The sequence below is a fragment of the Accipiter gentilis genome, chromosome 29, assembly GCF_929443795.1.
Source record: "Accipiter gentilis chromosome 29, bAccGen1.1, whole genome shotgun sequence".
Lineage (NCBI taxonomy): Eukaryota > Metazoa > Chordata > Aves > Accipitriformes > Accipitridae > Astur > Astur gentilis.
In genome coordinates this window covers 5,523,534-5,537,456 of record NC_064908.1, presented here as the reverse complement: position 1 = coordinate 5,537,456, position 13,923 = coordinate 5,523,534, and the positions used below count along the sequence as shown (strand labels likewise).

The following is a 13,923-nucleotide window of genomic DNA, read 5'->3' as shown; positions in this document are numbered from 1 at the left end:
TGGCACCAGGTCGGGGAGGCTTTATTGGAAGGAAGGGGGTGTTGCAGCACGATAATAGGGCTGGTGCAAACAAAAGGCACATGGGAGGGTTTGGGGAGGCACTGAAGGGAGCGGCAGGATGAGGGCTGAATGTGGGGGGGATATCGCTAACAGAGGAGCCCGGGCCTGGGACCCCCCTGCCCAACATGGCTGGGGCTGCTGTAAGCACCGTTTGGACATCGAGGCAACCCTGCAACAGCCAGGGACCTGAGAAAGGTTGGAGAGGTCTATGCAAAGGCCAGTTCAGCATTGCTAAGCAGGAGAAACCCCAAAGCGGCAAGGAGGACACGGACGCCAGCATCCCTTGTCCTCAGTGTCACAAAGTGCCAGCCCTGGGCACAATCCCCTTGAGGAGCTGCTGAAAAAAAAGCCCCTTCCCTGGGCCTGGGGTCTTGCAGGGGGGATTCCTGCAGCAGCTGGGGAGACCGTGGATGTGGCAGCCAAAAGCAGTGATGCGGAGTGGTAGGATCAGCCCAGTCTGTCTGTCACTGGCCCCATGTCCCAGGCTGAGATGGATGTCCTGAGTTAGGATGGATGTCCCAGAGTGGGATGGATGTCCCAGGCTAGGATGGACATCCTGGGCTGGGATGGATGTCCTGGGTTAGGATGGATGTCCCCGGTGGGATGGATGTCTCAGGCTAGGATGGACATCCTGGGCTGGGATGGATGTCCTGGGTTAGGATGGATGTCCCAGAGTGGCTTCCAGGGGTTGGTCCTGATGCTGCCCCTCCACATTTGGCATCTCCACTGTGAACTGCCTGTGGTGGCCGCAGTCTCATCCTCGCTGCCGGGAGTGAAGCCCTTTGGTGCCCGGGGCATGGGGCTGGCTGGGTAGCGATGGACCAACATCTCCAGTAGCCAGTGGTGCAGCTCAAGCATGAGGGGCTCTGCCAGACAAAACACTTTCGATGCCCCAGCCAAGCCTCTGGGAAGTGGCTCCTCGAAGGGGTGACGGCTGTGGGATCTCCTGTGCTGGATGAGACCCCACTTCCCTGTGGGGCTCCTGTAGCAAATCCCAGGCAGAGCTGCTGCAGCCCCTGTGTTTTGTAGCCTCCTGCAAATCTCATTTTCAAGCAAGCACAAGGCAAAGGCAATCCAGCCAAGCGCGGGGACGCCCTCTCTGTACCCCAAAATCCGGGGTGCTCCTCGGTGTCTCCCTATACAGGCGTCCACCAGCAGGTCTGGCCCCTCCACGGCAGGCTTTGGCAAGCAGGGAGCTGGAGTCGCCACGGCAGCTGCCTGTGCCTGCAGGCAGCTCAGGCATCACCACCTTCAGAGGCAGCTCAGGGTTATGCTCAGCCAGGGGACACACACCGCTCATCCCCCCCAGGGAGGAGCCGGTGGGTCCTGGGGCCACACGGATCAGGCCCGCAGCTCGCTGAGCCGCTTCTCCTCCTGGATGTGGATGAGGACGTTGCGCTTGTTCACCACGTCCAGCAGCTGCACCAGGATCTCCTGCTCGGCCACGCGCTCCTCGGGCGTCTTCAGGGATTCTGGGGGAGCAGGGGGCTGGAGCAGGGCTGGGTGGGCCACAGCCCCGGCCCTGGTCCCCCCGCCGTGCACAGGTACACCCCCCCCGGCACATGCCAGTACTCACCCTCCCTGTTCATGTAGCACCGGAGCTTCTGGTCGAGCTGCCACTGCTGCTCCTCCAGCTTCAGCTCCTGCACCCTGCGGGGAGGGAGGGAGGGTGCTGGGTGCTGGGCTCAGGGGGGGCTAGGGTGAGCTGAGCCCCCATGCTGACTGGGAGGCATCCCCCCCAAGCCTTACGCAATCATGAGGTCGGACTCCTCAGACATCAGGCTGTTCTTCTTCTGGACCAGGTACAGCAGCTGGTTCATCCACTGCGTCTTCTGGTCAGCTGGGGTGCCTGCAGGGCAGGGGGTTATGAGTGGGGCGCAGACCCCCCTGGTCACAGGGGTCACGGTGCTCCATCCGCCCTGGCCTTACCACCCTCATCCCGGAGTAACTTCTCCAGCTTGATGCCCTGCTGCTCCAGCTCCCGGAATGTCACCTCGATCTCCTCCAGCCGCCTCTGGATGGCCTGTGAGGGAAGGGCAGTGCTCGCCCGTGGGCCGGCACCTCCCGGCATGCAGCCACCAGCAGTGGGATGGAGGGGATGGGGGATGGCGCTGGGCTGGGGACCCGGCTTTCCCCCTGTGGGGCTACCTGGGCTTTGCAGAACCGCTTCATCTGGGCTTCCCTGGCCCGGCGGGTCAGTGTGCGCTTCCAGGTGGGGTATTTCTCCTCCTCACCCAGGTCCAGGTACTGTGAAGGGATGGTGGCACAGGCGGGGCGGGGGGGGGGGGGGGTGTCAGTCCCTGCGCCAGGCACCTCCTGCCCCGGCAGCCACGGCAGAGCCGGACCCAACGCCTCTGTGAGAGGCAACACCGGCAAGAGCCCCAGCCACCGCCGCTCGGGGAAAGCACTCACCAAATCTGCCATGATGCCAAGGTCTGTGCTTTCCTCCTCCTCCTTCTCCTCTTCCTCTTCCTCGCTGTCACTCTCCTCCAAAGCTGCCCCAAGGAAAGAGCCATTTTGGGCTGGTGCCTCATGAGCAAGATGTGGGGCACAGCAGGGTACCGGAGGGACCCAGAGTCCTGCTTGGCCAGAGACTCCAGCTTGTAGCCACCTACCTTCCTCCACAGCCATTTCCTCCTCCTTCTCCCAGGTGCCTTGTCCCTGCCACAGGGCAGGGAGGGCCTCGGGTGCTGCTTGGAGCCGCAGACGAGCCGGCTTTGGCGGCGGCTCGGGCTCTGCTTCACTGGTGAGGTTCAGCGTGGACAGCTTGAGCTTCTCTAGTGGTGTGAGGACGATCTTCCTCCTGCCTCCGCTCTCCTCACCCTCCTCTGCTGCCCCTTGGGGCTCCGCTCTGGGACCTTCCTCCTCCTTTGCATCCCCCCCGGCCTGTGCCAGCAGCTCCTGCTCCTCCATGTCACCAGCATCTTCCGCATCCTCTGCTGCCCCAGGCTCTCCCCCTGGCTGTGGGGCTGCTGGTGGGGGCTGTGGGGGACCGGGTACCCCCTCCTTGGGGGACACACACGGGCTCCCAGCATCCGAGGGCAGGCGGGCAGCAGCAGCATCCTAGGGCAGAGGCAGCAGCAGAGGGGTGATGCAGCGCGGGGCCGTGCTTGAGCATCCCCCCTCCACCTTCTGCCTTTCCTCCATCATCTACGGATATTTACGGTGACTTACCCCATCGGGCAGGGCCAGGGGCTCATCCTGGGGTAGGTCCATGCCGGGTGGATTGGGGTAGTGAAGCGAGCAGTAAAAGTGACCTGGGGGGGGGGGGGGGGGGCCAAACCCATGTGACAACCCGCAAGGTGGAGAAGCCTTGCCCCCAGCATCCCCTCTCCCCAAAACCCGCCTCACCGTCCTCCTCGTTGAAGGCGTAGTCGCCCAGGCGCAGGGTGGCCCCGCACCGCCAACACTGGAAGCAGCCGCGATGGAAGAAGTGTCCCTCGGCACTGGCTCGCTCCAGGATGTAGACACGGCGGCCGCAGAAGTAGCAAGCGTCGCTGCTCTCCCCGCGGGCCGGCGGCTGCAAGGGAAGAGGACGGGCTGCGGTGGCACCGGGGTGCTGGCACCCACCCTGTCCTGGGGCTTTGCTGGCAGCCCAGGGGGTTTGGGGAGGGGGGGAGGCTTTTCCCCTCTTGCAGAGGTGGGTCTGGGTGCTCGGGACGGGTTTGCTGGCACCAGCAAGGGAGCGGCAAGTCTTGGCTCCGGAAAACCAGTTGGGTCAGGAAACAGGCAGGGAGGAGCCGGGAGCCTGTGGGCGTTCGCTTGCACAGCCCCGGTCCCAGCCCTTGGCTCGGGCCCACCAGCCGCCGGTGCCCCTCAAGCACCCACCCACCCACAGCTGGACTCCCCCACCCCAGGGTGACACGAGGACCGACCTGCCCTGGGTCCGTCGGGGCAGTTTGTGGCGGCTCACGGGCACTGTCCAGAATGTCTCCATCCAGCCCTGTGTCCAGCTACGAGCAACCCAAGGGGAGGGTCAGCCCCCCACTCTCCCCCCGGGTCGGCTGCACCCTGGCAGACCGTCCCTCGAGACACTCAGGGTAGACCCACCTCGGCGTCCCTGCGGCTCCTCTTGGCCTCGGCATCCTTCTGGGTACCATCCTGCAAATGCAAAGGGGGTGGCTAGGGTGGGGGGGGAGGGCATGGTTTTGGGGTGGCACGAGAGTCTGGGTGGGCGTCCCTCACCTGGGCACGCTTGTGTGTCAGGTTCCAGCTCTTCTGCAGCTTGCTGAGGAAGAGGATGGCCCCTCGTGTGCCGCGGGGAGACAGCGGCTTCTTGCTGACCTCCTCCACCTCTGCACAGAGGGGACACGGCCATGCTGGTGGGACCCACCCTGCAAAAGGAGGGGCACCCACCCAGCCCCTATGGGGCTCAGGATGGGATAAACGCCCCCCACCAAATCCTGTACCTGGAGAGGTCTTGAAAGCTTCATAAAACTGGCTGAGGTAGGTGATGAGCCCCAGGCGGTCGGGCTCTGCCATGGTGGCCATCTCGGCACTGGAGAGGACAGGCTGGATGCCCAGCTCCTGCTCTGCCACATCCAGCATCATCTGGTGGGTCTGGATGGGATCCTGGGCATCCATCGAGTCAAAGTCCCTGCAGGGAGACACGGGTGCCGTCAGGGTGGGCTCCGCAGGGTGGGTTGTCCCAGGGGGGTTCCTGGGCACTCACACCAGGTCGGGGCGGAAGCGATGGATGAGGGCGCAGAGGGCCAAGCCGCTGGTCCAGGAGGTGGTGAAGTCGGTCACTGCCACACCGTGGTACCCGGCCGTGCTGGCCTGGCACCAGCTCAGCAGTTCTTCGTAGGCGTCTCCAGAGACCGCTGGGAAGGCAGCACACATGTCCCCATCCCAAAGAGGCAGGGACACCCCCCCCAGCCGGCTCCCTCCCCAGCATCAGTGTTTTAGTGGGGAAGGGGTCCCATGGGAGTGACGTGAGATCCCCCCCCATGCAACCACCCCCCGCAAGGCTCAATAAATGGGTTGATAAAGCATCCATCAATATTTCATAGCTCAGCATCAGTGTGGGCCAGAATGAGGGGGACAACCCCTCCTCAAAGGCAGCTGGGGGGCTGTGTCCCCACGGGGCCATGGGCAGAGGGAACGGAAACCAGCGGTGCCACTGGGATGGAAACACAGCCGCTGCTGGGAGGAGCACGGCAGCCAGCTGGACACCAGCCAGGGCTCAAGAAAAGAAGGATGGGGATGAAAATCAGGGCAGGAGCTGCTCTGGCATGGGCTGCCAGGAGGAACAGGGGGTTCTGGTGCCAAGGGGGCCGGGGCAGAACTGGCTTCTCCTACCGGTGCTGAGCCGGTTGTCACTCTTCCTCTTGTGGTCCACCTCCACCATGCCCACGAGGTAGAGGTCCCGGACCTGCCGATGGGGACATGCCGGTGGCAGGTCACCACCTGCACAGAGCCAGCAGCACCATGCAGGGAGCTTGCCCCAGCAAGGGGGACACACGGACCCCTGCCCCCCAAGAACCATCTGCATCCACAACGGGCAATGCATTAAATGCCCTGGGGACCAACAGCTTCAGCCTCACACTCTTTGGGGACAGGGGACCGTGCAAACTGGTGTCACCCTGACTGCTGGGGAGGCTGGGCTGGATGGCTGCCCCATGGCAGGACCTGGCCGGGTACCTGGCTGGCTTTGATGGCCTGCAGGTTGATGTTGGGGTAGCGCGTGGCTGGATCGATGCTGTACTGGCTGATATTCTTGTTGGTGTTGTCCGGGGAGGTCTGTGAGAGGTGCTGGTAGATGCTCTCCCTGGGTACAAGGGACAGGGCTGGGCTCAGTGCCACCATCCTCGCCCATTCTGGAACCAGCCCAGCGGGAGAGGGACACTCACCTCTCGGCCAGCACCTCCAGCGGAGGCGTCCCGGCCGCCCACCGCCGCACCATCCACGCCGCATCGAAGGCGGCGAGAAAGCCCCTGGCCACGCCGGTGCCCAGCGGCCAGAAGGGCTGCAAAGGCAAAGGCAGAGAGAGATGGAGTTGGAGCTGCACGGCCGGTCGGGGCGGCTGGGAGGAGGCTGGGAGCTGCCGGGCTTGGCTGGGGATGAAAGTGGGGAGCGGCGGCAGGACGCGCAGGGAGAGGATGGGTGGCTGTCTCCTCCCCAGCTGGTATGGCTGTGTCTGGGGAGGAGCTGGGCTGTTCCTCTGCCTTGAAACCACTCCAGATCTCCAGTGGGGCTGGGGAAGGGGATAACCCCACCAAAGCATCCTGCTACTGGGACTTGGGGAGCCTGCTCCCGGGGATGGGGTGCACCGGGCAGCTGGGGCGAGAAGCGCTTTGGGAGGGGGAACGTATTGCAACCAATGCATCTTGCGGGGAGAGGAGAAACTGAGGCACATAGTGGTGCTGCACGGGGGACCCTCACCTCCACGAGGCAGTCGCCCACCAGCCCAAGGAGCAGACGGGCCCCGTTGTGCTCCCGCACCAGCGCCGCGTTCTCTGAACGTGTCATGCAGGTGAAGTCGAACATGTCGACATCAGGCAGGTCCCGGTGGTTGAGGGCAAACTCCAGTTCGGGCAGGCGGTAGTTGGTGGAGAAGTTGGCAGCTTCTTTGGCATAGCTGAGGAGGGCATCCCGGTTCACATTCTCTGGGGACAGGAGGCTCTCGATGTCTGCTTTGTCCTGTGGGGATGGGGCGAAGCTGGTTGGGATGCGGGAGGAGGTCTTTGCCCCCCAGCCTGGGTGCAGCCAGCTCTGGGGTGAAGCTGTGCCACTGGACTTGGGGCTGTGAGCCCCCCAAAAGGATTTTTCCCCTGGCACAGGCAACGGCTGCTGAAGCCCCCACCACCCTAGGGACGCATGGTCAAACCAGCACCTATGATTTGCATCCTGCCCTCCAGCCTTTCAGCCACCCATTGCTATGGGATCCTGGGGCCAGATCCTGCCCTCCTCACCTGGAGGATGACCCCCTTCTTGAGCAGGCTCTGCTTCTTGGCCGTCATGACAAAATAGTGAGTGTCGTCCTTGTAGTAGACAATGTTTTCCAGGTCGATGCCTGGTGATGGGGAAGGGGCTATGCTGAGCCACGGGGCAAAGCCAGGGCCACGGGGAGCCCCTGCACTGGGTTCAGCCACCAAATGTCCCCTGCAGTGGGGTACCATGTGGGGACATACATCCCATCACAGAGGGGACACCCTGGGGCTGACCCTCCAGCTGCACCAAGAAGGGAAGGGACCCCCAGCACCCCCCATGCCGGGGCCAGGACCACCAACCCGTTTTGTTGTAGAGGTTTTGGAAGAACTTCTGATTGTAGATTCGAGCCACGCCGCTGATCTCGGCCACCTCCACCTCAGCCCGGCTGTGGCGGTTGATGAAGTTGGTGGTGATGCCGATGGCCAGCTTCCCCCGCGTCTCCTTCCGCTTGAATCCTGCGGGATGGGAGAGAGGTGAGCCCCCACCCAGCCCCCCCATACCAATCCCTGGGGTGCAGGGACCCACTGCTGTCACCTTCAGGGACAAATTTGCCTCCACCAGCTGAGATGAGGACGTCGAACTCGTAGCGGCTGAGGGGAGAGGAGCCGGGCTGCAGCACAGCACGCCAGCCGCCTGCGGGGAGAGGGACGGTCACGAGCATGCTGGGTCTCCGCTGGAACCTCCTCTGGGGATGGGGAGAGGCTTGCATCTCATCCCCCCACCCCCAGAAAGGCATGCCCCAGGCTAGCAGAGGGACTGAGGGGCTCAGAGCGGCCACCCGCAGCCCCGTCCTTGTCCCCAGGGATGCCACCCACCCCGCAGTGATACCTTACCCTGTCCGCCCACCTTGCCCGCGGGGGGGACAAGGCCCTTGAACTGCACGTTGATGTGCACCTCCACCCCCAGGAGCAGAGCCACCTTCAACAGGATCAGCTGGAGCTGCCGGATACCTGGGAGAGGGGACACTCAGGCCTGCACCCCCCCCATCCCTGGGCTCCCCATTGTGAGGGGACCCCGGGGGTGAAGAACTTAGTCGTCCCCCAAAAAACTCACTGATGTGGTCCAGCGTGCCGGTGCAGAAGCGCCCATAAAACTTCTTGGCACCCAGCGCCCGCAGGTCGTGGATGGTGAAGGGCCAGAGGTGCAGGACGTTGTTGCGGGAGAAGGAATCCCGCTTCTCCAGCAGCACCACGCGGGCACCCAGCAGCGCCAGTTCGATGGCCACCCGCAGCCCGCAGGGGCCGGCCCCCACCACCAGGCACTGCGAAGGGGATGGGTGGTGTGAAGGGGACGGGCACTCCCTCCAAAAAAGGGGGTTTGGGTAAACCCCCAGAGAGCTCAGCACTGCCACAAGCAGCATCTCTTCCTTTCTCCGGGTCAGGATCTGGCCCTCCCCACTATTTCCCTTTTCTCCTGGGCTGCAAGTACTGCTTCTCCCTGCAAAGCGGGGGGACTTCCAGGGTGCCCCCCCAGCCTCCTCACCTGCCTGAACCTTGCCTTTGCATGGGGCAATGGCAGCAATTAAAGCACTCAGTGAGATAAGGCGTGCACGTCTCCTGCCTGCTGCGGCCCGGGAACGGGGAGATTTCACCAGCAACAGGCTCAAAACCAGGACTCGGGTTTGATCTCCTGCCAGCCCCTGTGCAGGGCTGGCAGGACGATGGGGCAGCAGCAGTGGGGACAAAACCTCTGGGACAAGGGGACAGAAATAGGGTCCCCAAGCCCCAGGGGGATATCCTACCCCAACATGCTCCTGTCCCCCAGAAAGGGCTCGGCAGGTCCTTCTGCCCCTTTGCAGCCCCCCGTGGGATGTTCCCAGCAAGGAGCAGCCAGGAGGAGGAAGGACGCCGCTGGCTGGGTGGCACCGAGGTGGCATCACGCCATGGGGAGGGGAGTGGCACTAATTAACATCCTGTCCCATTAAACTCCGTCAACCTCCTGCCCAGCACATTCCACATCCTCCTGGGGTGGGGGCCAGGGTGCCCCAAGGGATGCTCTCACCCCAGGGGACAAGGACGCAGGGTACGGAGGGACCCAAACCCCACGCTCCACGTCCCCGGTACCTTGGTGCTGGCACAGGCTGTGCCCTGGTCGTAGTCCTTGTGCCCGGCTTTCTTATCCAGCTTGCTCCACAGGGCCTTGGCACTCCAGTAGTTGAGAGCAGCCTTGAGGCCATGGTAGAGCTGCAGCCCGCTGCCCTGCAGCCCCAGCTGTTGGCACAGCTCCCCGAAGCAGCCCAGCACCTCCCGGCACTCTCCGGCACGCAGGAATCTCTCGAAGATGGCATGGGCCGGGTTGCCCGGCTCATCGGCCGGCACACTCATCCTGCTTCACCCAGCAGCCTGGTGAGGGACGGCAGAGATATGTGTGGCGGAGTGACTCTCCAGGACCCCCACCCTCAAGCCCACCCAATACCAGACCTGGTGTCTCGGCACGAGGTTTCCCAGCCGGGGGTGCCGTTGGGTGATGGTGCTACCAAAATCGGGGTCCTTTGCAGCAGTGGCTGGCGGAGCCTCCCCCGGGCGTTGCACCCGGAGTGCCACAGTGTCACCCTGCTGCGGTGACGTCAGGGGAGGGGACGAAGATGGCTGCGGTGGCAGCAAGCGGCTTCCTCCATACAGTCTGTACCTGCAGCAGCCGAGAGCAGAGCGAAGTGTTTTGGAGCAAAGATGCCACTTCATTCCTCTTCACCCTCAGCCTCGCTGGGGGAGGGATGAGGAGAGGCGTCCCAGCCACAGGGACAAACCACAGTTCCCCCAAAAACCAGCAGGACCCAGCCCTGGGGCAGGAGAGATCAGGATTGGACCCATCCCACCAGCCTGGCTTTTGCAACAGGAGTGGGGTGACTTCCCCCCCCCCCCACCTCCGCCTCTGCCACCCCCGGAGTGGGGCGGAACCAGATTAGCACAGAGGAAACACTGGTGGGGAAATGAGAGAAAAGCTAAACCACCACACGAACGGCCCCCTCATACCAGGGAACCCATGGGGTGCAGCACATTCCCCTGTAGGGACCCCAACCCCCCCCTACCCCTGGCATCTCCCAGGGGACCAGCACCCCTTGCATCTGCCTCCCACTCCTGGCACCGTTCCCCCAGCACCGTCCCATGCCACCCTCTGTCTTGCCAGCCAGAGCACGAAGCACAAAGCTTTGCCCTTTCCAGCCGTTGTCGCCAAGCCCCGGGGGCTGGAAAACCCTCCCCCAGCCTGGCAAAGCAGCTGGTGGAGACGCAGCACTGCCAAGGAGGAACCGGTGAAAAGGCTCGGTAAACTGGAGCGCTCCTACCTTTGAACCATCGCTCTTTGCCCTCTCGCTGCTTGGCGTTACCGGTGGGCACGCGGCAGCACCCCGAAGCCCCCAGTAGGATGCCAGAGGGAGAAGGACACCAAGTCTGAGCCAAGCTGCCCTCGATTGGGCAGGGGAAAGGAGGAGTTTAAGTTTTGGGCTCAAAAGCCCAAATTCTAGCTGGGTTTCAAGTTCAGTCTCGCTCCAGCAGCTTCCAGACACCCACGTGTGCTTTGCAAGGCCAGCTGGAGCCACAGAGGATGCAAAGCACTTCTGCAGGTCACCTTCCCTCCCCAGCATCACAGCCAGGAAATCCCGGCATTTTAACCTTTTCCTTCCTAGGCAGACCCAAGGATAAAGCATCCAGCTGGGCTGGGAGGAGGAGCTGGCACCCACCGGTCCCCACAGTAACAGCATGGGGACAGAAGACACGACCACTGCATTTGTGGCAGGGCTGTGAAACGCAGGGACAGATTTCTGCTCTTCCCCTGAGCGCTGCCAGCCCTCTGGCACTGCCAGCAGGACAGAATGAGGAGCCTGGGGAAACTGAGGCAGCGCTGCAAACCTCACTGGAGAGTGCGGGCATGCTGTCCCACCGGCCACCCACCCTCCTCCCATGGGAGCCCAGGCTGGCTGGCCGGGCTCCTGTGCCCTGTGCTGCCTGGGCACCGTGGGTTTTCCCCTGGGGAGCTCACGGTTCTGCACTGGCACCTGCCAAGGCCACCACACAGCAGCCCCAGGGCGATGGGGCAAAGGCAGCTGCCCAGGCTGGGAGCACCCACTCCAGCATCACCAGCCCCTGGCTCCAAATAAAAGCCATCTCAAGGCCTCAATTCCCACTGGACACGGTGCTGAGGGGGAGCATGCTGCCTGGGAAAGCTTTCCAGCCCCAGCGCTTTGGCAGGGAGGCTTGGAGGAGGCACAACAACAAGCCTTGTGTTACACCAAGTTTCCTACGGAAACGATGCTCGTGCCGGCACGCTGCGTCCCATTTGGCACTCTCAAATCCGCCCCCCCCCCCCCAAACAATTGCAAGCAAGGACAGAAACCCCCATGGATACTCAGTTCCTGCAGGTTTGATGAAAATAAACAGCTTTCAGCCCACAAAGCCCAGTGCCAGTGAAGGAGGGCACAGGGCTGAACCAGAGAGCCTCTGGCTCTGCTCTTCCCATGAACATCTTTTGCATTTCTTCCCTTAAAACTGCTCCTGCAAGCTGCACAGAAGATGGGGCGGGGGGGGGGATGGAGCCAGCCCTGACTCAGCTCATGTCTCTGGTTGGGGTGGCTGTGGACATGCCTACAGGAACATTGCCCAGGACTGGCACATGTGGAGCATCCCTGGAGCAGGGACAGCCTATCCCGCTTTGCAAGTGGGGGTCTCCCCCCTGCCCTTGCACGGAGAGAAGAAGCCCCTTGGGAAATGGGGGGGGGAGCTGGCCCGGGGGTGCTGAGCCGCTGGCGAGCTCACGTGTCTCCCAGGCACGTGGAAATGAGGTGGGAAAGGACACGGCTCCATACGGAGCTAATGAAAGCCGAGAGGATTTCCAGCAGCAGCAGATCCCCTTCCAGCTGAGCCTCTCGCCTCGACCGTTGCGCCGGCTCCCAGCACAGACCAGGCTGCTCCGGGTTTGGGATCCAGCCTGGAGGCCGCCTCGCCAGGCTGCTGAGCTGGGCTGGACCCCAGGAAAGTCCTTCCAGCAACCTTGGGGATGGCCCCAAGGCCGGTGGGCAGGGTGGAGGGTTTCTTATGGCTGTCCAACAGCTTGGCCAAAGATCCTGCTTTTTTACTGCTGCCTGAGCTGGGCCGGTGCTGGGAAGGGGCGAAGGCAGCGGGTGCTGCTCTTGCCGGTGTTATTGTGCTCAGGAGAAACATCCCCGGCGTGGGACCAGGCAGGGAGATCGCCTTGGCCGACCCTATGGAAACCTGCCCTAATTTGGCTGGGTTTTAATCCTTGGAGGGAGGGGAAGAATCGCTGTCAGCTCCTCTGGTTTGAGCCGGGGATGTGGGTGCATGGGCACGTCCCGGCTGAGCCCCCCCTTAGCAACCCCCCAGCGTGGAGCTGTGGGGAGAAGGGCTAAGGAGAGCGGACAAACCTGCCACCAGCACTAGCAAGGGCAGGGGCTGGCAGCTGCAGGGACAGAGTGTTGTGGTGGAGAGGGTTCCCTTTCAAGGGTGCATAAATCCCCCCTGGAAAGCACATGCCAAAATCCCCCCTCCGAGGTGCAGGACCCAGCCTCAGCTCCTGCAGCTGCTGACAGCAGAAGTGGGCACATCTCCGGAGCATTTTGGTGTTGCCCTTTGCAGGGGGTCCACAAGCCACAACTTGGCCCAGGGAGCCCTTTGGCAGAGGCAACATTTGGGGTTGGGGGGAGCAAACCTGCTCCCCTTATTTTGGCTGCTCAGCTTTGCCCCCTCTGCCCAGCACCAGCCCCACGGAGGGAGCTGCCTCTTGCAGCCTAATTTTGGTGCAAAGGGAAGTCCTCTCACAGCCAGGCTTTGCATCCCGCATCCTTTTCCTCCTCTCCCACTTCTTCTTCACCCCCACCTACAGTCATCCCCGCTGGGTCAACAGGAGACGTGTCTTGGGGTACGGTGGTGAACACCAGGTTTGGTTACCCAAATGTACCAGGGCCTTCATCCACCCCAGGCACAGGGGCTGGAGAACGTGTGCCCCCGGCTTCAGCCCTGGGATGGGGTACAGCCCTGAACCCCCAGTGGGGGCTCACTCCTGGGGGCCCATGGAGCATCCTTCCCCCTGCACCGGGTGGAGGGGTTGGAATGGGGGAAAGGCACTTAGCAAAGCTCTCTCTTCCCACCCCATCCCACTTGGAACTGGGAGCACTGGTGGTACTGGGAACCGAGTCGAGGAGGAGGAGCAGGGTCTGCTCTCTTTTCCCTTTGTCCCGGAGGGAGCAGAGCCCAGGGGCTGGAGGGGAAAAGCAGCGAGGACAGCGTGGGAGGCACCCCACTGCCCCCCCAGGAGAGGCTTTGGGGAGGGGGCAGCCGGAGACAAAGCGCTATCCCGCCTCCGAGCATCCCCCCTCGGCATCCCGGGGACACGCAGGACACGGGCACGGCGGGGTTGAGCGTCCCCCCCCCCCCAGCACCCCAAAATCACCCCTCGGTTTTGGCAACTCCCCCCCCAATCCCCAGCCTGTGCGGCAGGGCGGGGCCCGGAGCGATGCTCTCCGCGGGCGGAGGGGACCGGCCGGCGGGATGCTGTCCGTGTGTGTCCCCCCCCCCCCCCCGCTCCTTCCCCGCATCCGAGCGGAGGGACCCGGGGGTGGGGGAGGCAGCAGAGCCCTGACACCCCTCCCACCCCCTCCCCAGGGATGCTCTGCCCATCCCCACCCCCTAACTCACCTCCAGAGCCTCTCGGAGGGGGAAACTGAGGCACAGCCCCGGGGGTGGGGAGGGGCTCACGGCTGCTCGCAGCCGGGTGAGGACGAGCAGGAAACGGGCTCCGGCTTCGCAAGCAGCTGCCGGCTGGTCCGGCCTTCCCCTCCCCTCTCCTCCTCTCCCCTCCCCTCCCCTCCCTTCCCCCACGGCCGGGGGGACCCAGGCGTCCCAGCTGCTGGAAGGCGGTACTGGGAGCAGCCCAGCTCCTGCCCGGGGAGGGGGGCAGTCCCCGGGAAGCTCCCAGCTT

General features: G+C 63.6%; 1 protein-coding gene across 3 annotated transcripts; it reads right to left on the bottom strand.

Annotated features, from left to right (window-relative positions):
* Window positions 1-3: 3 nt before the first annotated feature.
* MICAL1 (microtubule associated monooxygenase, calponin and LIM domain containing 1) lies at window positions 4-13,793 on the bottom strand. 3 transcript variants are annotated; one of them, XM_049833115.1, is made up of 26 exons: window positions 13,641-13,793; window positions 9,414-9,621; window positions 9,057-9,335; window positions 8,047-8,254; window positions 7,827-7,943; window positions 7,528-7,626; window positions 7,293-7,448; window positions 6,975-7,075; window positions 6,445-6,702; window positions 5,913-6,028; window positions 5,704-5,830; window positions 5,362-5,434; window positions 4,733-4,883; window positions 4,470-4,657; window positions 4,246-4,355; window positions 4,111-4,161; window positions 3,936-4,013; window positions 3,412-3,580; window positions 3,235-3,317; window positions 2,676-3,123; window positions 2,473-2,555; window positions 2,209-2,307; window positions 1,990-2,083; window positions 1,810-1,909; window positions 1,637-1,710; window positions 4-1,532 (listed from the first exon to the last, which is right to left on the bottom strand). In XM_049833115.1, the coding sequence occupies exons 3-26, from the start codon at window positions 9,315-9,317 to the stop codon at window positions 1,402-1,404; spliced, it is 3,375 nt and encodes a 1,124-aa protein (XP_049689072.1). In that variant the 5' UTR covers window positions 9,318-9,335; window positions 9,414-9,621; window positions 13,641-13,793; the 3' UTR covers window positions 4-1,401. The 3 variants fall into 3 exon arrangements, with proteins under 3 accessions (XP_049689072.1, XP_049689074.1, XP_049689075.1); XM_049833117.1 differs by lacking the exon at window positions 3,936-4,013; XM_049833118.1 differs by lacking the exon at window positions 6,975-7,075 and having other exon boundaries at window positions 7,840-7,943.
* Between the last annotated feature and the right edge of the window lie 130 nt (window positions 13,794-13,923).